At 53.4% G+C, this 21,178-nt stretch overlaps 2 protein-coding genes across 6 annotated transcripts in view; both read right to left on the reverse strand.

Annotated features, from left to right (window-relative positions):
- The window catches only part of MYO18B (myosin XVIIIB), a 76,183-nt gene extending 68,514 nt beyond the window's left edge, over window positions 1-7,669 (reverse strand). The window contains exons 1-10 of the mRNA XM_075167505.1: window positions 7,308-7,669; window positions 6,921-6,926; window positions 5,967-6,026; window positions 5,007-5,161; window positions 3,568-4,308; window positions 3,246-3,312; window positions 2,905-3,017; window positions 2,529-2,705; window positions 1,649-1,847; window positions 548-690 (exon numbers count right to left, since the gene is read on the reverse strand). Coding sequence (XP_075023606.1) covers window positions 548-690; window positions 1,649-1,847; window positions 2,529-2,705; window positions 2,905-3,017; window positions 3,246-3,312; window positions 3,568-4,308; window positions 5,007-5,161; window positions 5,967-6,026; window positions 6,921-6,926; window positions 7,308-7,467 — 1,821 coding nt within the window. The 5' untranslated portion in view covers window positions 7,468-7,669. The remainder of the gene's footprint in view (window positions 1-547; window positions 691-1,648; window positions 1,848-2,528; window positions 2,706-2,904; window positions 3,018-3,245; window positions 3,313-3,567; window positions 4,309-5,006; window positions 5,162-5,966; window positions 6,027-6,920; window positions 6,927-7,307) is intronic.
- Window positions 7,670-8,822: 1,153 nt separating this feature from the next.
- Window positions 8,823-21,178, reverse strand: part of GRK3 (G protein-coupled receptor kinase 3) — a 76,594-nt gene continuing 64,238 nt past the window's right edge. For 3 of the 5 annotated variants that reach the window (XM_075167495.1, XM_075167490.1, XM_075167494.1), the window contains 4 exons: window positions 18,701-18,863; window positions 17,906-18,042; window positions 16,842-16,955; window positions 8,823-16,269 (listed from right to left, as the gene is read on the reverse strand). In XM_075167495.1, coding sequence (XP_075023596.1) covers window positions 16,108-16,269; window positions 16,842-16,955; window positions 17,906-18,042; window positions 18,701-18,863 — 576 coding nt within the window. In that variant the 3' untranslated portion in view covers window positions 8,823-16,107. The remainder of the gene's footprint in view (window positions 16,270-16,841; window positions 16,956-17,905; window positions 18,043-18,700; window positions 18,864-21,178) is intronic. The other 2 variants (XM_075167493.1, XM_075167492.1) reach the window with 2 other exon arrangements.

Raw genomic sequence — 21,178 nt, forward strand, 5'->3', positions numbered from 1 at the left:
CACAGTCCCACTGCTGCACAAGGACGGCCACGCCGGGCCATCGGCTCCCTGCCGGTGCCTGGGGCAGAGGAGGGGCAGCAATGGGGCAGCCCTGGGAAGCCCTGGGCAGACACCGGCTCAAGCCCTCTCCTCCATCAGTCGAGGCCCGGGGCCACGGCAGCTCTGGTTAAAGTGCCTTTGTGTAACAGCCCTGATGGTGATAAAAGCCCTCAGAGGCTTCTGCTCAAGGCTGACGTGCAAGGTGCTGCTAATGAAATGCTGAATTATACATTTCCTCATAAACATTTCATTCCAGCGCTGTTCTGCGCTCCCTGCCAGGGGAGGGGGGGTGGGTTGTGGGGGACCCCGCCACACTGCTGACAGAGCTGCTGCTCAGCTGCGGCCCGGGGGCACCTTTGGTCCAGGAGGAGAAGCAGAGCAGAGCATCACTCCTCTCGCGCCCAGCCTGGCTGGGAAGCGGCGCAGGGGCTGTTCGGCCCCAACCCGAGGCTCCCCGGGTTCAGTCACAGCCCTCCCGTCTCGCCAGGCGACGGGGCCCGTGGGGTACCTGGAGGTGAGCAGCCGTTATCCGGCCGGTGGCACTGAAATCCAGCGACAGGACCATGGAGAAGCGCGTGGAGCTGCTGCTGTGGCCGGTGGTCACTGACCCAAAGGCGCCCAGGACTGTGAACATCGCCTGGATCTTCTCCACTGCAAAACCAGCACCGGCAGCCCCCTGAGCCGCCCTGCGATGGCTGTAGCCCTGCATCACTCCACTGCTTGCCGGGAGAGAGCCAGACTGCGCCGCTGCTGCAGCAGCGCAGCCTCAGGGCTGCAAACAAGCGCTGGAGAAGGCTTCTCCTGGCTGCGCCTCCGCCTGCTCCTCCCGGGCGTCTGTCCCAGTGCACGGGGACCTGGGGTACTGGCCAGGTTAGCAGCCCGCACTGCGAGAGCACGTGTGCTGGCAGGAGGGACACGTGCCAGCCTGCCCACACCTCCACCCTGCTCCGGGCCATTCATCAGCCCTTTGCAAGAGCATGGTGTACCCAGAGCTCGCTCCAAAATCCAAACCTGTCCTCTACAGCTACTGATTGATTGCTTAACAGCGCTTCCTCTCACGTCACCAGTAACTTGATCAGATGGGAAAAGTGCTGCCCCAAGCATGCAAGTAATTCCCTTCTGGTGCTTACTCAGTTGTTTATCAAAATAGCAAATGTGTTGGGTCTGGGACGGGTAAGAGGCAGGGGCACTCACAGCCCCGCTGCTGCAGCCTCCCGGCCTGCAGCCCTGCAGCCCCACCAGCCTGTGCTGCGCTTGCACAGCCACATGGAACCACCCCAACAGGGCACGAATCAGACCGGGAATGGGTCAAATGGAGGCCATTGGATGGAAACGGCATCACCTTCACGTTTGCATGCACTCCCCAGCCTGCACGGACACTCTCTGTGCACCAACTCTTCCCAGCACCAAGCACCTCACAACCTCACTGCCAGCGCTCGGTGCATCGCTGCCGGGGCTCGGAGCTCACAGTGGCCGCCCAGCACCATACCTGAGACCCTGCCGTCCACGCTGCCCGCCGTGCCCCGTACCTGAGACCCTGCCGTCCACGCTGCCCGCCGTGCCCCGTACCTGAGACCCTGCCGTCCACGCTGCCCGCCGTGCCCCGTACCTGAGACCCTGCCGTCCACGCTGCCCGCGGTGCCCACCAGGTACTCCAGGGCACTCTGGCAGCACGTGGTCTTCCCAGCCCCGCTGCGCCCCAGGGGCACAATGGCCTGATCCTGCCGCTGCATCAGCAGGTTCCTGTAGGCTCTCTGTGCCACCGAGCAGATGTGCGGGGGCATGCTGTCCCACTTCCCCTTGAACGCCTGCGGGCAGGGAGAGAGTTGGAGGGCACATCCCAAAACAACCCTCAGAGGTTCTCTCCTTGTGGATAAAATCCTGAGGACATGTCACACTCAGGACGATGGTTTCTCCCCAGGGTGCAGACCCCGCCCCGAGATTCCCAGGGAGAGGGGAAACGCCGCCCGGCCCGGCCAGCCTAGCCTCGCTGCACCAGCACCGGAGAGAGGGTTGGGGACCGACCAGGGAACCCGCAGCAGGACCTGCTCTGGCTTGCCTGTGAGCAAGAGCTCGGCCAAGCACCACCCCAGGCACTGCGCCCCAGCCCCGGCACCCCTGGACCACTCGGGGGGTGCAGTCACAGCAACACAGCGATTTTCTCCTGGAAACCAGGAAAACTGTGCTGGAGCGGTGCCCAGCTGCGAGCACCCCTGGCCCCGAGTATCCTCAGAACACCCCCCGCCCCGAGCACCCCCCAGAGCATCCCCGGTCCCGAGTGTCCTCAGAGCATCCCCGGCCCCTATCCTTCCCGGCCCCGAGCACCCCGGTCCTGAGTGTCCTCAGAGCATCCCCTGCCGCGCGCTGTGACGGTCCCACGGTGCCACCTGCCGGCACCGCAGCGCCCGGCGCCCCCCACCACTGTCCCCACGGGGGTCGCTGACCGCTTCCCACAGGAGACCCCGGCCGCCCCACGGCCCCCCCCTCACCTTCCCCGAGCTGCTGCTGGCAGCCAGGCTGGGCCTGATGGCCACCAGGCTGGGCCCGGCGTAGGTGTAGGGGAGCCGGCACTGGTAGCGCTGCTGCAGCGTGTTCATGGCGCTGCACTCGTTGAGGTTGACGAGCGCGGCCAGATCCTCGGCGTAATCCAGGCTGGGGGGGTTGGTCTGCAGGAAGAGAGCCAGAGCCCCCCTCGAGCTCTGCCGTTGTGGCACGGGCTGTGCCGGACCCTGCCGGCACCCCAGCACCCCGGACCCATCCAGCCCGGGATGATGGCCCAAGCAACGGGGCTGCCCTGGGTCTAATCCTGCCTGGGCGCTGCCATGCACCAAGGTGCTGTGGGCCAAAACCGAGGAGGGGGCTCACCCGCTGCACGCTGTCCTCGTCCACCTCGGTGACGCTGCCGTCCGCCTCCCGGCGCACCCTCACCCTCCCCGCCGGCAGCTCGGGCGTCCCCACGTCCGGCTTCAGCTGCGTGGCTGCAACAAGAGGATGATGAGTCCTTCCTGCGCGGCACGGCCGAGGCAGCTCGGGGCAGAGCCAGCTGCAGTGTGGGGAGCTGCCGAGGGGCCACCTCCGACCGCAGGCACAGCTGGGCACGGTGCCGGCGCAGCACCCGGTGCCCACCCTGCTCCCAACCCACAGCCAAGCTGAAGACAGCTCGAATCTTCAGCGCTGGAAAGCAAGGGCAGAGGAAGGCAAGTTACCAAGCGTAAATCCATCCTGCTGGACAAGCCAGACCTTCTCTGCCTCGTACCAAACATCCCTCGGAGCCTGCGGGGAGGAGAGAGGGGAATCGTGCAGGAACCGGTGGAAAACTGAGCTGGACAAACTGCACTTGCCCCATGGGCAGCAACACTTCCAGCCAGAACCCCTCCCCTCCTCTGCCCTCCTGGCTGGCCCTGGGGACACCTTCCCCCAGCCCCCAGCTGAGCCCACGCGAACGGGGAGAGCTGCGTGAAACCAGAAAATGGCATCAGTGCCCCCGAGACATGGGGTAACAGCCCGGCAGCTCTGCGGACACATTACCTGGTCCTTGTCCGTGCTCTCGCCTGTCTCCTCTTTGCTCTCTCCCGGTGCCTCTTTACCCTCTCCCGGCTCTTCCTTCACCTTCCCCACCTCCTTTGCCACATCTTCTGACTTTTCTTGGATCCCTCCTGGCTCCCCCTTGGGCCCCTCTGACTTGTTTGTAGTTTTTCCAGGCTTTTTGATTTCCCTTGGCTCCTTCTTGCCGCCTGCGACATCTTTCTTCATCTTCTCCGGCTCTGTCCTAGCTGGCCCCGGCTCCCTCTTGGCTCTCCCCTTGGCTGGGTGCTGCTCGTGGCTCGGGGGTGCCCCCTTCTCCTTCTTGGTGGTCTCAGGGCCTGTCCCCTTAGGCGCGTCCCCCTCCTTCGCTGGGACTTTGCTGCAGCGCTGGGGGCTCTTGCTGGGTGCGGGGGCTGGAGCTGGGGGGCTGCGCCCTGGGCGGGGGTCCTTGGGGCTCTTCTCCGGGCACGACAGCTTCGCTGCCTTGGGAGCCTCCGGGTGAGGGGTCTCCGCTGGTTTGGGGGCAGCCGCTGCTGGGCTGGGCGCAGGGGATGGGGCTTTGCTGGGGATGGCCCCCGGTGCAGCCCTCCCGGGTGGCAGCTCCTTGCGTGGGGGGGCCACGACCCCCTCGCCCCCCTGCCCCTCCGTGTGCAGCCCGTTCTGCAGCGGCTGCCCCTCGCTGGCCACCTCTCCTCCGGCAGCTGGGGTGTCCCCGGCTCGGGCCTCGCCGTCCTCCCCCGCGGGCTGCCAAGCAAAGGAGAGGAGCCGGGTCCGACAGGGACGGGGCGAAGGACCTGGCCCCAGCCCCGGCCCCAGGAGCCGCAGCGCGGTGCAGGATGCCCGTGCAGAGCACAGCCCGGCAGGACACGCAGCTCCAGCCCTGACCCGCTTGCTCCAGGCACGGCCGATGGCTGCAGGTGCCTGCCTGGACCTGGCCGCAAGATCACAGTCGGTGGTGGCGTCTTTCTCCTCCTCCTCCTCCTCCTCCCTTCTGCTTGGCCACGTCCCGTCCCTTCACCCACCGCATCCTGGGTCACCGCTCGGTGCTGTGCCCGGGGACGCCCCACGCAATCCCCTTCCTGCGCTAAGTGAGCCGAACTGGAGAGCCTTGTGCTCTGCTTAATTACTTGCCTTCCAATTAAGCAAGTCAGGAATGGCAAGTTGCATTAATGAAGTCTCCAGCATTAATTGCTCAAGGTTGGCATCTGGCCGGGGCCGCAGCTTGCTGCAGCCGATGGCGTGCTGCGAGCCCAGGCCTCGCCGTCCAGCCCAGCTCATGCAGAAAAAAAAGCTCAGGCTCCCGGCTGGTGGGGGCAGGCAGCACCGCAGCAACCCCGGCTGCTGCCGCGAATGGGAACCGCTTTGGGCTGGGGACAGATGGGGACACCAGCCAGCGCCAAGGCAGGACGCCCTGGCGCTGCGTGGGGTTCATCACTGCTCACCTCTTTCACGCTCGCCTTGGTTTCCTTCTTCAGTTTCGCCGCCTTGGCCTCCTTCTCGGTCTCCCGCACCAGCTGCTTGATGAACCCCCCGGGGATGACCGACAGGAGCAGGGGGGGGGCGGACGGGGGCGGCCCCCGGTCCTCGTCCCGTATCTGTTTGCAGGAGCAGAGGCTGGGTTACGGGGCACGGTGCGGGGACGCGACCCCGGCAAAGCCAGCGCCGTGGGCGCGTCAGCAGCACGAGCGGTGGAGCCGAGCACCAGGGCCCTGCTCTGCCGGCGGGGCCAGCCGCGGTTGCAGGCATCTTGCAGGTTGCCGGCGAGGCCGCGGGCTGCTCGCAAGCACCAGGCTGGTTCGGGGATGCTGTGGCGAGCGGGAGAAGCACCAAGAAGAAAAGCCCCGCAGAGAAGCGCCGAGGTTTCCGCACGCTGCCAAGGGCCAGGCGCCGCGGGGAGCCCACGTGCGCTGCCAGCTCTGCCCAACACCCAGCAGCTCCAGCACGGCCACGGGGGGAACTGCCCCGGCTGCAGCAAGTCAAGAAGCGGTTTCTGGCATCGCTGCGGCCACGTGCAGACCTGCTGCATGCCGGGCCCCAAGCCAAAACCCGGCCCCACTTCCCGCAGCTCGCACGGCAAAGGGCTTTCCCAGCTGTGCCACCGCGCAGCAGCACCAGCACCAAGCCCTGCAGACTCCTACAACTCTCGGCCCTGCAGGGAACCGCGTGTCCCAAACGGCAGCAAAATTGCTCAAACCAGAACATTCAGGCTGCAAAGGTGCCCGGAGCCGGCAGGGTTGGACTCAGCAGGAGCAATGTGCGCAGGGAGCCGAGGGGACGCCGACCCCGAGGCGTGTGGCAGGCTGGCTGCGGTGCGTCCCCCCGCCCAGCACTGAGCCCCCGGGCAGCCCGCGACCATCCAGCCCCGAAACACCGCTGGTGCCACCCCGGACCGAGACTTTCCTTCTGCTCCCAGAGCGCGAGGCGCGAGGAGATGGCCATGCTGGCGGCGAGGTGGGACGGTGCTGTACGGAGAGCCACGGGCCACGCCGGGCGCACGAGGCGGAGAGAGAGGAGAGAGTTAGCCAGGGGCTCCTGCTGGCCCCGGGGCTGTGCCGGGGCCGGCAGCACCATGACCTTGCCGGGCATTGCCCCAGTCTGAGCTCGTGGCACCGGCTGGAGCGCGGCAGCCCGGGCACGAGGGGACGGGCCGTTTGGCAGTGCTGGGGAGGGCACGGCCATGAGCAGCCACCTCCAGCCCCCGGCACGGCGAGGGGCCAGGAGGTGTGGGGAGGTGGTGGCACAGGGTGTCAGTGGTACAGGGTGTCGGTGGCACCGGGCTGGTGCTGGGACCCCACTGCCCTGGGCTGGGTGGCACAGGGCGGCCGCGGGAGCCCGCCTGTGCCTCATTTTGGGCTGACCCCGGCTTCACCTGTCGAGATCATTCATGCACCGAGCGGGTCGGGGCTCGTCTGGCCCTGCCGCTCGCGCCGGCAGCCACATCTCCTTGTACAGTAAAGGGCAGGAGCGCCGGGAGCAGCCAGGAGCCGGCTGAGGAATGTCACTTGCCTTCTCGGGCGGCAGCCCTGGGCACCATGTGCCCTCACTCCCGCCAGGGACCAGCGCTGCCCCATGCTGTCCCCCCAGGCAGGGCTCTGCGGCCGCGGGGGAGAGCCAGCCCTGAACGGCACAGCCAGAGCCCTGAGCCAGAGGGTGCCCGCTGCAGGCAACCCCGCTCCCGCTAGCCGGAGCTGGATCCTCAGTCCTGCTCCGCACACGGGGAAACTGAGGCACAGAGGGGCATGTGCCTCGACCCAGCACGCAGCATGGCACAAACAAGGGCTGGGGACCACCACCACCACCATTCTGGCTGCCCCCCCCCAGGGAGCAGGATGCAGCCCCGTTTGGGCCACAGCCACATGGGTCTGGTCCCCACACAGGAGCCGGCTGGGTACTCGCTCCTGCTGCCACCCAGGACCCGCTGCGCCACCCCAGTGGGTGCCCCATCGAGGGGTCCCCAGCCGCCCTCCTGCACAGGGCAGGGAGTGCTGTCCCTGTTCCTGTCCCCGCTCCCACCGCAGCCCTCCCGTGCACCTCTCCCCAGCACAGACCGGTGGCTGGAAGCCGCCCCCGAAGCCGGGGCTGCCGCTATCGCCATCCATTCCCACCTAAAAATAGCCCTCCCCACCGAGGGGCCCACGGCCCGGCTGCCAGCACACCCAAAAAGCTCCATTCAGACCCTAGCCCTGAACCCCTGCCCCAAAGGCCCCCCCAGAGCGCACGTACCTGGGTGGGGGGCTGCAGGCGCAGGGGGCTGACGGCCCACGCCGGCACCGGGCTCTGCCGCCGGTGCGGGACCCCAGCGAGCTGGAGAGCGAAGGCGGCACGCAGGCGAGCGGCGGCAGCGGGGCAGCGTGCGCCTCCCCCCGCCACCCCCCTGCCGTGGCGGCAGCTGAGGTGACACATGTCACTGCTAAAAATACCCGCGGCGGTGGCACCGGGGCCTCGGCTGGGGAGAGGCGATGGCACCGCATTCCCTGGCCTCTCTGCACCGCCCAGCACACGTGTGCCACCCGCGCCCTCCCTGGCACGCGTGTTTGTGCCCTCCTCGGTGCACGGCCGCACCCCACAGAAGCCGGGGAACGGCTGTGGGTTGACATGAGCCAGCCCAGGGCACTCTGCTGCTGCAGGAGGGGACCCCAGGCTGGACCCCGGGACTGCGGGTCGGAGCTCCGGCACGGGGCTCCCCGGAGCACCCCAGCTCCCCCCGCCAGCCCCAGCCCTGAGATGGGGGGGCCGAGCTGGGGAGGGACCTGAGAGCAACGCTCAAAATAGCCTCCCGTCGGTGGAAAGAAAAAGTCACCGTGGCACCAACGCCAACGCGGTCAGCAGCACGGCCAGGGCAGGTGGGGAGGGAGCGGGCAGCCCCGCCCGCCCGGGGGGGACTCCTGGCATGGCCATCCCCAGCCTCACCTCCCCACTGAGCTCTGCTGGGGACAAAGCCATGGAGGGGCCATCGGGTGACGGCGCGGCGCAGAGGGTGACCCTCCAGGGACCGGCAGGACCTGCGTCCCACCCGCCCCAGTGCAGCCACCACCAGCATCCAAGTCCCAGCCAGGGGTGCAGGACGCAGGATCCGGCCAAGCCCAGCTGCAAAGGTGAACCCACCCTCCGCCGCTCCACGTCTCCCCTGAAGAGGTCCACGGACGTGCCCAGGGCATCAGCACCGACAGCTGGAAAAGCTCTGTGAATAAGAAAGGAAATAGGATTGTTAGGCTGTAGTTGCCCGGCACGAGACCAAGGGTTGCCCCAAGCGTCTCACCAACACGGGTTAAAACACACCCCGTGTCCAGCCGGGAACGGCACGAGGGCACGCAGCTTCGGATGATCCTTCGCATGGTCTCCGAAGGCGCCGCAGCCTCGGGGGAGCCTGGCTGTGTGCCGGGCTCGCTGCTGGGGCTCCCCTCGGCTCTGAGCATTGGGGTCCCTCCTGCGCTTTCAGAGAGCCACTGTTCGTCCCCCGTAGCACACCTCAGAGTCCCTGCCAGGCCCGTTTTTCGTGCCGCTCCAGCACACCGGGCCGAGGATCACCCCCAGGGCCCTCCTCGCCGCAGCGGGCACCGTCCCATCCGCAGGACGCAGCGGGCGCGTCCCCCAGCAGCCACCCGTGGCAAAAGCACGAAGGAACACGGTGCACGTGAACACCGCTTCTCCGGCGAGCGAAGGGACTTACCTCTGCACAGAGCAGCGGGGGGCAATGGGGGCGCGGGGGTTCGCCGCACGGGAAGGGGCAGGCGAGACCGAAAGAACCAGGCGGCAGCACACACGCAAAGGACGGGTTTTATTGGGGTTCTCGTCGTATGAGAGCAGTTGTACTGACCAACACACAGAAGCAGCTTAGCTGTGCCAACATAATCCTTTAAAAAAATACTGGCGGAATTAACTAAGTGTGGCACGTCAGTCACAAATCGCCGAGGACTGTAAACTCTGAAGATAGTCTCTGTGAGAAGTACTACTGGGACGTGCAGCAGCATACACCGGCACGGGGCACACCCTCCTCTGCACAATAAATATGAAAAGAGCCAAGTACATAAAACAAAGAATGATTCTCATAGATACAATATCTAAAGTTATTTACAGATACTGGCTTTTCTTACCATTAAATTACACATTGAAAACAGGTTCTCTTTCAATATATTTCTTTAAATCACTAGTAGCTATTCATGTGAATCTGCTCCTTTTTTTTTTTTTTTTTTTTTTTTAAAGGACCAAATGTAGTCACTGAAACAGTGCTCATAAAAACGCCTCTCCTGGGATGCTCTTGCTTTATTCTGTTTTTCAGACTTATTTTTTATTTGCCATCTCACCTGCTCTCTGAACTCTCCCTTTCCTTACGGAAAAGATGCCTGCCACAGCCAGGAAAGCCTCTGCCCAGCCCCATAGCCAGGCAAGCCCTGGTCTGTCTCCTCTTCCAGTCTGGCCGCACAGCGAGTGACACAAACCCGGACGAGTCCTGACCCTGGGCAAACAACCAGCTTTCTGATCTGTCCCCAGGTTTTCTAACAAATCCCTGCTCGGGCACGTGTCCGGTTTGCGGCACTGGGCTCGGCACTACCCCCATCATGGCACGTTTCTGGCGGGTGACGCCGAGAAACGGCGATCCCACCGGCACCGGCGCGGTTTCGCGCCCGCCGCTGGCCTCTCCCTCCCTCCGGGCGCCGCCGGGCAGCGCAGCTCAGCCCTGCAGCTCACTCCTCGGCCGCAGAAAGAAAACCCCATCAGGCAGGCGTGAGAAGGGGAAAGTGGAAAAGGCGGCAAGAACTACCACGAGGGGAAAAGCAGCCACCCCTCCCCGCTTCGGGCAGCGTCTCAACAAGAGGCGGCTTCAGCAGCACGGCTGGCAAAAGCCACGTTTCGCCCTCGAGCTGTCATTCGGTTAAGCCCTGAAGAGCACGTCCTTCAGGCTCCACCACAGTGGAAATTAAAAGCACGTGCCTTAATACCTTGAGTATTCCTCAAACTACAGAGGCCATGACTGCAACTGGAACTATTTTTAGCAAATGAGCTATCTGATGAATTTCCTGCTATTTTTGTACCTTGCTCGGCCTGGGTTACCTGCAGAGGTGCCCGGCAGCGGCACGCTCCAGCACGCACCTCCGCGGGCAGAGCGAGCCCGCCCAGCGGGCCCAGCCGCGGGGGACGGCAGCGCAGCCCAGCCCCGCTCCCCGCCGGCCGGGCCTGCCCCGCCGCCACCCGCGGCGAGGGGCTGGCTCGCCAGGCGGGTTCAGCTCGGGGGGCGCAGGCTCGCCTCCCCGACACCCCCCGAGGGACGGGCCCCGCCGGGGCCCCGGGGCGCCGCTCCCCTCCTCGGCTGCGGCGCGGGGGCAACGAGCAGAGTCCCGGCTCTGCCGGACCCCTCTCCTGTCCTCATGGGCTCTGGCCTATTTTTAAGGACCAAGTTATCACCCTGAAACAGCAAAAATCATTTCCAGTACGCACATTTTTGCCATCACCGACGCCAGCGAGCCCCTCTCTGCCCTAAACCCGAACCAGCCCGACACAAGGCACCCCCGGCGCGGACCCGCGGGGCCTGCGCCCGCGCTCGAAGGGCAGCCGCTCCCTTCCACGCGCTCAGCAACCTCGCCATCGAAGAGCTCCGCAACAGCTGAGCTGTCTCCGAGCTTTTTCAAGTATCAAGCTGATTCCGTGCCCCAATTTAAGGCCATCAGTTCTTGTTAACCCAGCACAGGCTCACGCGAACAAAAGCTCGCTCTCTGGAATGCTGAGGAATAAAGGGGAAACTTGAAATATCAAACGGATATTGCAAGAGCTTTTCAGATGTCTCTGCATTCAGGAGCCTCTGCACTTCGAGACGGTCCTGACAGTGCCTGCAAGTCCCTGTGCTCGGAACAGAATGGTGAGCTGGACAGACTGACGGAAACTATTTCGACTTTATTATGAAAAACAGAATAAAGCTGACTGATCCTGCTTGAAAGGAACGGCCACTTCTATACATATACGGAGCAGAAAATCTGTGGAATGTCAGAAGTTGGAGAAACATGTATTTAATAAATAATATAAAATGCTTTTTTGTTAAAATAGAATTCTTGGTTTTATACCTACATAGCATAGCAACCTTTACATAAACAAAATAAAGCTGAGTCTGTGATGATTAGTTTAACACAAAATAAAAATACAATTTAACAATAGTATTAAAACAGCCAATGTTCAATCCACACAATATGTACACCATGGAATAGAAATCAACAGAAAACAAAAGTAGATTATCTTGAAACTCCTCAGACATTTGGATATACATATGTTCTCTGCATATTTTAGATATTTTCTTTTTTTTTTACAATATTAAAATTAATACTATGCTTTTTCAAAATACGCTTTTCAGATTTTTTAATTTGTAGAATTGACTCATTCCTTATATTAATCAACACAACTAGAATTATTTACTTTCTACTGTACACTTCAAAATAGTCCTTCCTCCATATATATTTAGAGTGTGAGCATTTCAGAGCTAAATTAACTGTGTCATTGCCATCTGCTCTGTGGGGAACAGTGAAACCAGCGTGCGATTGCGAAGGTCTGCGGTATGTAGATATGTACGTGATACTAAAGAAGAACCTAGTCCTAAAACTGATCAGCTGCTGGGAAAAGAGCAACACACAGAGCTCCAGGTATTTCGCTGTTCAGGAGCTAATAATTTACTATCATCGGAGACGGTAAACCTAGGAACCGTTAACGCGCAAGTCATCACACGCGTCGGGGGCTTGATCCTGCTCGTGACCTCAGCCGCGCAGAATCAACGCCCCGAGCAGTTCTGCTGGACATCAACAGCATCCGCTTGCACAGGATCACAACTTGGACAAACAGGTTTGTTTTTAGCACCAAATACACAACGTTTCCTCTTATCTATCCACTGGACTGCAATTTATATTAAAACCAAAACCGATCCGATGATCCTATTTCCTTTTTTCCCTCCCTCGACAGAAGTGGGAGAAGAAAAACTTCTGCTGCATTTCTAAAGGAGAGTTGTTGAAATGAAGGAAAATTCCAATGCGACTAAGCTGAGGTATATCACCCTCGCCCAGCGAGCACAGCGCTGTCCCTGCCTGCCAGGTTGCCCATCCGCACATCCAACTGTTATTAGCGTGCTCGGAGCCTTTGTTTTTGAAGCCTCACGGGGGGTAACATACCGGGAACAGCAGTGCAAGTTGGATCAGCTCCAGTACTTACACCAGCGGGGCTTATCTCACAGCGGTTTGAGAAGTACCCCGTGAAACTGCAGCCGTAGACTTTGCTGGACCAGTGACAAGACAAAGCTCAAACATAACTAACATGAAGAAGCTTTAAATCTTAGTAAACTGGATAGCTTACAGTTAAATGAAGGACTTAAAAAAAAAAACTAGTAAATGTTCCTTTAACAGTTTCATGAATTTGCAAAATAATTACCAAATAAATCTGAATACTAAAAATTGCCTAATTATACTTGCAATGATGGGACATCTCAGCCGACAGAGGGTCCAGGGAACGCCCTACAGCGCCGGCCCAGCTCGTGCCCAGCTCCAAACGGTTCCTCAGTCACACTCTGCTTGCAGCAGGAATAAACTGGTGCTTTGCTTCTCCTGCACTTGAATTTCAACTCATAAAAGTCTGATTTTGGCAGGAATTTGCTGTATCCCTATCTTGAAACCAGACACTAATTTAGAGCAACTCCCACCTATCAAAAATGCCAGCCTACCTCAGAGAGGAGGGAAAGGGAAAGGAAAAGCACACAGAACAAGAGCTGCAGCTCTCCTAAAAGTCACCGTGACCCCCCGAGCCCAGCTCCTGCAGAAACTGCGCATCTTTCTACAATCACGGCACTCACGCACTTGCTTTCCAGGATCTAGTCTTACTGCGTTTGTCAGCTTGTACGTCAGGGACAAAGAATAATTAGAAAATAATCCCTGCAGCTCTGAAGGCATGTGGATGTGTCAGGGGAGCGTTTAATATGGCCCTATCTGGCATGTAATTCTCTATTTTGAAATATAAGAAACAATTCCCGTGCATGCTTAAATCTTCAGTACGGCTGATCTTTTTTTAAAGGACTTTCAGATAATTTGTTTAAAAATCTGTGTTTAAACATTCACTCAGCTCTGTTGATGCCTGAAGCTCTAATTTCTTTTATCTTTACTTTGATCACAAAAGTAAAGTTGTGGTCAAAGTGCGTAGACAACACGGTGCCTTATTTTCTCTGTGTTCAACAAGATTTTCTACACATACAGCTAGAGACCCCCATGTAAAATAACACCATCAAGAATCTTTATCCAAGAAAAAAACTCAGAGAATTTGGTACCTAAACCAGGAACGATCAGTTCGGAGCAGTAGCTAATATTTTGCTTTGAAGAGCGGAATTCCAGCTCTCCCTCCACACCAGAAGATCCAGTCCCTTCCACACAGAACCCCACTTGTTACTGGGATCCCAACTTCCCCCACGCGTACGGGAGTTTTTCACTACCGTAATCTCTCCTTCTCTCCTAACAGCACAGTCGTTATGTGTGTCACAAATACAAAGTTTTCATAAATTGTCGATAAATCAGTTGAGTAAAGAAAAACATATCTTTTACTATTCCGCTCCCGTCCGACATTGGCGAGCGGTGCTGACCGACGGCACAGCTCGGCTGTCGTGTACCCGGGCAAGGCAATAAGGACCACACTAACAAGCATGTTCCAGGGCCATCACAGCTCCATTACACTTCAAAATACGCGTATTTCCGTAAGTCAATAGGCAGCCTTCGTTTCATGTAAAATCTATGTTTTTGAGGCACAATTTCCCAATGACAGATCTGTCCCTCCCCTCCTCACAGACACCAGTGTCCGGAATCCATGGTATGCTGCATCAGAAACCGCAAAACTATGCCAACAAGGATTTAGCGTAAAAAGCAACTGTGGAAAATAACGAAAAGAGAAGAATGGAACTGATAATGAACTAAGTATGAACAAGTTACATGAGAACTAAGAGCGGTTCATATCACAATCTGAGGTTTTTTCCCAAATCAAGAAGAAAAATAAGAGCATTGCATGGTATTGTAGGAAAAGCTTAACAACATCCAGTGCACAGTCAGCGCCAGTAAGATGAGACATTTTCTATTCCAAACCTTGGTAAATACCACAACTACTCATTACAGAGGATGCCGAGATGCTAAACATCACTTACCAGTAAGAATAACAGAGAAGTTGGTACTCTTTTTACAGAGTAACCCGAAAAATAAATGGGGAAAAAAATCATTACAAGATATCACCTGACTCACACGGGGTACCTTCCAAAACGCGTTTTTCCATTTATGCTGCACCAGATGATGACAGTTCGCACACGTGTGAAAGCTCATGCTGTGCAGAGTTAAGCCACTCCCACTTCTAGAAGCAAATACATCCAATTTTATTACAAGTCCGTTCAGGATAAACAAATACTTCCAAAATAATTCTCCTATTTTTGCCAATTTGTACTTTTCTACAAGGAAAACAGCTCTAGAACTCTGTGGTTATCGGTTAGCAACACAGGCTACACGCCGTGCACACTGGGTGGGCAGAGTAAGCTTTGGTGTAACTTCGGTTCCCATTTACGGAGATGCAATTCCCATCGTCTTTAGGGACCATGAGAGTTGTACCACCATAATTAGGCAGAAAATGTTCTCTAAGATGTTTACTGAATCAGAAAAAAGCTTGAATTAAGCCCTGACCTATCTCTTACAAAACATCACAATAACCAGGGAAAGGCTGATTCACATGCTTAAAGTTGTCTAACAGTTAAGAGATTATATCTTCACTTTAGCAAGAGTTTCCACATGACACGACTGATGTCTCAAGTAGAATTAATACAAATCTGGCATTTGACCAGCTCGTTTTGTCAGTTCCATCCTCATTATTCTCAGACTGTTTTCAGTGTGGACAGTTTGAACTCTCTAGAAAAGAAAATTAAAAATCCTTTTGCAAGCCGAGCCACGTGATGTGCACAAACCTCCCGAGCTGAGCTACAATGGAAGTCTGGGGTATCTACGCTATGAGAACACACTTGCTTAATGTTTGTGTGTGCAACAGAGAAGGATCCACAAGTCCCATAACTGAAGAGTGATCCAGAATACGTACCGAGGTACCCAGACATTTTAACCCAGTACATGCACTAAAATGCATTGGATTTGAATAATTTCTTTTTAATTTTTAAAAAGTGCAGTTGACCTGAAATGGAAAAGAACTGTCTTTATGTTCACTGTAAACTTGTCAAAAGGAATCTGCTCTTTAAAAACGGTGCTAAAATAGTCAATTTATACAACAGAGCACTAGATGAAGCTACCATAAATTCCTCTTCACCAATTATTACTCTATTGTGTCAGTTATAGTACTGCATATACGTAGAAGAAGCAAAACGGTGGTAGCTACTATTAGTGAGTACAACAAACTAAGTGAATAAATTGAGTTCAATGTTTCCATGAAGTAGCAATAACATTTAAACCACAGGACAGTTAGAATTCAGTACTTTGAAGTGCATAAGAGTCACACTGTTGATCATCAGCAGTATGGAGAAAGGTTATTATCAAGTCAGCAGTAATGGTCGGAAAGAACATGGCAACACGACAGATTAAAGGTTATCCAACATGGCAAGTCTGCAGCTCCTTCCGCAGCTGAGGGGTTCGTCGGTATCGCACGCACACGTGCAATCCCAGCCAGCAGTAACCTCTTCAGTCTCCAGGCTTGGTAGGCACCAAACAAGGGTATTGCAGAGAAAACATCATCTTCCTTCCATCAGTAGTTCTAGAGTAACGGACCACGTTTTAGACACCGCCAGGGTGCGGGAATGCATGGGAGCAATATGCAGCCTCTACGCGTGGTAGTTTCCACCGCTGCTAGGAGCATGAATTCACTTGCCATTGTTCCAGTCTTCACAACCTCCAGAGACAAGAGTTCTGACATTATCCCACGCTGTAAACATCTAATTCTTCCTCTTCTAAGCACATCCCGCGTCGAGGATTGCACAAAGTAACTCATAAGGATTCTGTGAAACTCAACATGTCCACAAAGTAGCTTTCCCTAAGTGAACTTTGTTCTCTGTTTCTCCTACAGACCATTGCTATTCCTGTGGCTGAGCGGTGGTTTTGAAAGCTCTACAACTGTTGAGCGAGATTTATTGAGAAACTTTGGAGCCCGACGCAGCAACCTCTGTGCCTCAGTAAAAGCTTCTGTCAGCTCTTTTTTCCACTGAACAAATTCTGGGTCACTCTGAAAGAGATACAGAAGTAGTTTGGCACTTCATAGTAAACTGCCAATAGCGTCTTCTCTCTTAGATAGCACTTTTAAGCAACTTATTTTAGTTTTCCAAAGGAATGAGTAACTTTGGATATTGAAAACGTGCAGCCCTTTGCTTCTCCGTCACCCCACCGAAGCCAGGCAAGGCAGCAGCAACTGCAGCCGGTCAAGATGTGACGAGGACTTGTGTACTTCCTCCCTGGCAAACACATTAGCTACCATGAACTAACTGCGGTGAGACACATGCCGACAAGGCCTTCCAAGCCCACGTAGGTTGAGAAGTTTTGACGTTTTTAGCTATTTATTAAACCGAACTCATTTTGGCCCAAATACCATTGAAATCCATGACAGAAACTGGCATAGCTGCAGCTTTCCTGCTTTCAAAATTCAAGTGTGATAAAAACTTCCCAGTTTTGCTTAGGTTCAGCTTTGCATCGTAAAGTACACTTAGTTAATACATAACGGGAGGACCTGAAAAACTTTTCAATTGTTTTATCATATGTAAAACAATCTGATTAACAGTTATTGAAAAACAAGTGTCTCACCTCACACTGTAGGACAAACTGTTTTCCTCCTTTAATTCTCAGTAAGATGCATTTCTTATCTTTAATTTGTGTTTCTTCAACAGATACGATTTGTTCCATTGTCAGCAGGTTTTGCTGTAGCATTTGCAAAAATAAAGCAGAGAGATGATTCAAAAAAACCTGCTGCCCATCAAATAAAGCCACTATCTAATTTTTCAGGACTACCCACATAATCAAGTTATGAACATCCAACAGTCATTACACAAACATTTCTTGATTTCTGGAGACTGGGTCATGAACTAAAGATAGATTATAAGGTAAGAGAGAGATTTAGCAAGGAGCTTGGTTGCTTCAACAGAGACAACGAAACATAAGCTAAGAAAGCCAGTAATGACAGCATGAAATAAGAATCTACAAATAGGAGTGTCTACAAACAAAATATTCATTATTTTCCCCCAAGAGAGTTGCATATAATTTTATATCTTTTCCAAGTATTATTGCCGTTATAAAAGAAAAAGGCAATCTTACTATTTCAAAGAGCTGAAAGGGAATATTTAAGCACTATACGCTTACAAAGAAGCAAACATATGCAACAGTTTGCAGAAAGGCTTTCCCTATAGACTGTGAGAGGAGAACAATGTTTTGAAATTCCAAAACCTTAATTAACCAAATATACAAATGATCTGCCTAGCACATGATCACGGCTGGACTAAACTAAAGTTACTATAGCATTTTCTTTGAAGTAAAATGCTATAGCATTTATGACCTTACCAGTTTATGTTTTTTTGTATAAATAGTCCAGAGGTCCTAAATGAAAAACAACACCATGAACTACCAAATTCCTTTAAAAACATAACAAAACAAAGTAAACAGGTTTCTCAAGTCAACTTTATGTTTCCTCAGTGCAGTGTGGCTACCCATTAACTACAGCGATACTCAAGTTACTCAGATCCACTGGTCATTTACTTGACAAAACTCTACTTCCATGGGAGGTATGCCCGAGTAGGAGTTCTCAGGTTTCCCTCAACATCCACCTGCCTTCCATGCCCTTGGAAGCTGCTGCTCTCCAGAGTGACCTCACTTACCCGTGACTCTCCTTCTCCTCGCCATTCAAGTCGGTTTGGGAAGAGGTAAAAGTAACGACGCTGCCACTGAGTCAAGAACGGGTTCCCCAATTTCAGCATGTATCCATGCATAATACAATCCTTCCCAAGTGCATAATCTATAACAAGAGAAAACAATAGTATGCAAAACAAGGTAGTACTGGCTAAAAGCATTCTGCAAATGTGCTATGTTGAGAAAGGACACAGTCCTGGACACAACGTGACTCAATGTGCTCTCACCAGGCTTGCAGTAGTGCTTCTATGTGCACAGGCATACACAGCCGATTCTGCCTTAATTACATGAGCTGATGCGGCTGCAGTGGAGTAACCAAGAACAGAACTTGGTTCTTAAAAAAGCATCTTACTGACTATTAAAAGAATTGTATATTGCTATCCAAAGTTCAGAGTTTGTGATGCGACACCCTCGTGCAAACAAGTGAAGTTTGCTGTAAAGGACCTCCTGTTTTCTTTCCCGGCTTCTTTGTCATGAAATCAAATCCCACATACTCTTTTCTGGGCATACACCATAAACACAAATGATGAAAGGTTGTACATGGTAATCTTTAAAAGAGAGTACAAAAGATTTTCCAAAACATTATGTCATCATACAGCATTTCGAAACATTAAGAAACATCTTAAGAAACATGATACTGACTAAATGAATTCTAACAATTACTGGTGAATGACAGTAATATGAGAGTCTGTTGTGTGAAACTTCAAACACATGAATTACTACCTAGCAGCAAAAGATGGAGAGAAGTGTATTTGACAGATTACCTTCCTCATGGCCAAGCTGCTTATTTTTAGCCCTTTTTCTGGCCTCAATCTTATCTGTGTCTGCATTTACTGCATCATAAACAGTTTCTGCTACTTCTTGCTGCCAACGCTCCGATATCACCAGAGGGAAGTTCTTATATAATTCCTGGTCACTATCAAGCAACTTGCAAGAGAAAAACAACATAAAAACCCAACATTTTAATAACTTTTACTATTCTTATCCCCAATAGTTAATATTTACCCCTATAACAGTATTATTTTAAAAGACATATTGAACTCTAACCTTACCAGAACAAACAGGTGCAAACAAAAGAAAACACATATACTAATTTAAGCAAAGACATTCATTTATATACAGAGAACAGGCCAGCTGTTCAAAACTTGTTTGGTTTGATAGCTCTAAAAGCCTTACTTCATTGCATAGTCAGTGTTACCAAAATGTCTACTTGTGTTAAAAACTTTCTCAGCACAAAAACTCCACGAATAAATGAAAAGATACCTTTTATACAATAATGCCATCCATGCTTCCACAGCTTAATTTTACATTCTTAATAATTAACCTTCAAAATTCAGCAGTGCATGCTGCAATTTTCCTGTTACATAGATTCTCTTCTCCCCTAATCTTTAACTACATTACTTGAATTGAATTATACTACAGGAAACTAAAATCACTGGATCTTCAGGAAGGACTGTTTGTTGCTTGACACAGCCATATTCTGGGTTTAGCCACAAGGCACTTCGACGCAGTACAGAAGGTGATCAATGTTTTCCCTATAACTTTAATAGAGGTTTTTGTTTGGCAATGAATTTAAACTCAGTCGCTTCAGTTTCTGTCAATCAGTAGAGAGATTAGACCTTTCTTTCAGAGAGCAAGACAAAGAGCACCCTGTGCCCTGTTGCCAACGCAGTAAGCCCGCCAGACTGCCCTGCCTGACGGCGGTCCGGGCTGCGGCAGCGTGCCGGGGGAAGGCACGCACGCGCCCCGCCGCTCAGGGCGAACCCAGCGCCGCCAGCCGCTGCTGCCACACACGGCAGCGGCAGGAGCAGGACAGGAAAGCCTTGCTCAATGCTCCTTTGCAGCCAGGCCAGACTCCCCCAGAATCGATATTCTCCTCCTTTTCAGAGATCCATAGCCCTACCACGGCAGGAAAATACACACTGGACCTGAAGCCAGAAGCCAGCTCTGCCATTCCGCACAAGGGGCTCATGGGGACTCCTTATGGCATCCGAGTAAGAGGGGAAAGCCACAGGCATCCACTGTAGGCTTTCCAGTTTGTAACCTCAAAGCACACGTGTTCTTCTGGGTGTCACAGGACACTCTGCAGTATAAATATAATCCGCGGGAGCAACGGAAGAGAGCAAGGCACTCAAAACTGGCGTCCTCACGGGCAGAGACGGCTCCTGACACCTTAATGGAAGCTCCGACTGCAGCTGACTCAGAGGCATGAATTATTCAGTCCCTTCTAAAAGACTGTGACATCCCAGTGAAAGCGCAGAGCAAAGCAGCTGTACATGATACCCCTCACTGACTCATGACTAAGAATAAATTCACCTTATAGGCAGTCTGAACAAAGATTACATGGAAGTGATCTGGCAATACAATTTACAGGCCTTTGCTGAGAATATCTGATCCCCTCAATAAATAAAAAGACCACCTGGTTTCTCCTTGCAAAATGTTCCTCCAAATTATGATGTTCCAGAACTGCAGGAAACTGGAATCCTGTTAGACTAACACTGACGCTGAAGATGCGGAGTTTTCTGGGATAAAGAACATCTTGGGTTCTCTGCATTTCTCTTTAAACACGTAAAATCTTTTCTGTGCCAACTTCTGTAATTACAGCAGGTGACACTGACAGACAAGTTCCTTTTTAGGCACAGTGAGTACTTAACATGTTTTTTTGCTTATGAAGTTTAGAGCAATTAGTTTCTCTCCTGACTCACTTCTGTAATAACAAGAATAAAGTTTGATCTACCGAAGAAATGTATGATAAAAATAATGAACGGGACAGACCCAAGACAAGCACTGATTCACCTATTGTCTCAAAGTACCGGGGAGGCTTCAGAAGAGGGGATGAATACGCAGGTACGTCACACCACCTCCACGCAAGTCAGAAACGGGCCAGCAGCTTTAACTTCTCGTTTTTTCCTTTACACTGTTTTCATTAGATTTTGGATAGTATCAGAACCTGAAAGTTTCTTTTATCACTTTTCTAATTTACAAAGCTGCTACCATTAATATACAGTTTGTCATTTGTAAGAGTTTTCCAATGCACTCTTTGACCATGAGGTAACACTATTAAAATAAGGGTTAGTTCAATTCATCCAAGCTACCAGAAACAAATTACAATTTCTAAAACTACAAACCATTAAGTATTCTTGAAAATCTCAGGATTTCCCAAAAGTTGTCTGACCATTTGAAATATTTGCTTTATCATATAAAACTTCTGATAGCAAGGTAGATTTTCAGTCAATCTAAAA

This window comes from Calonectris borealis, chromosome 18, assembly GCF_964195595.1.
Source record: "Calonectris borealis chromosome 18, bCalBor7.hap1.2, whole genome shotgun sequence".
In the NCBI taxonomy this organism is placed as follows: Eukaryota; Metazoa; Chordata; class Aves; order Procellariiformes; family Procellariidae; genus Calonectris; species Calonectris borealis.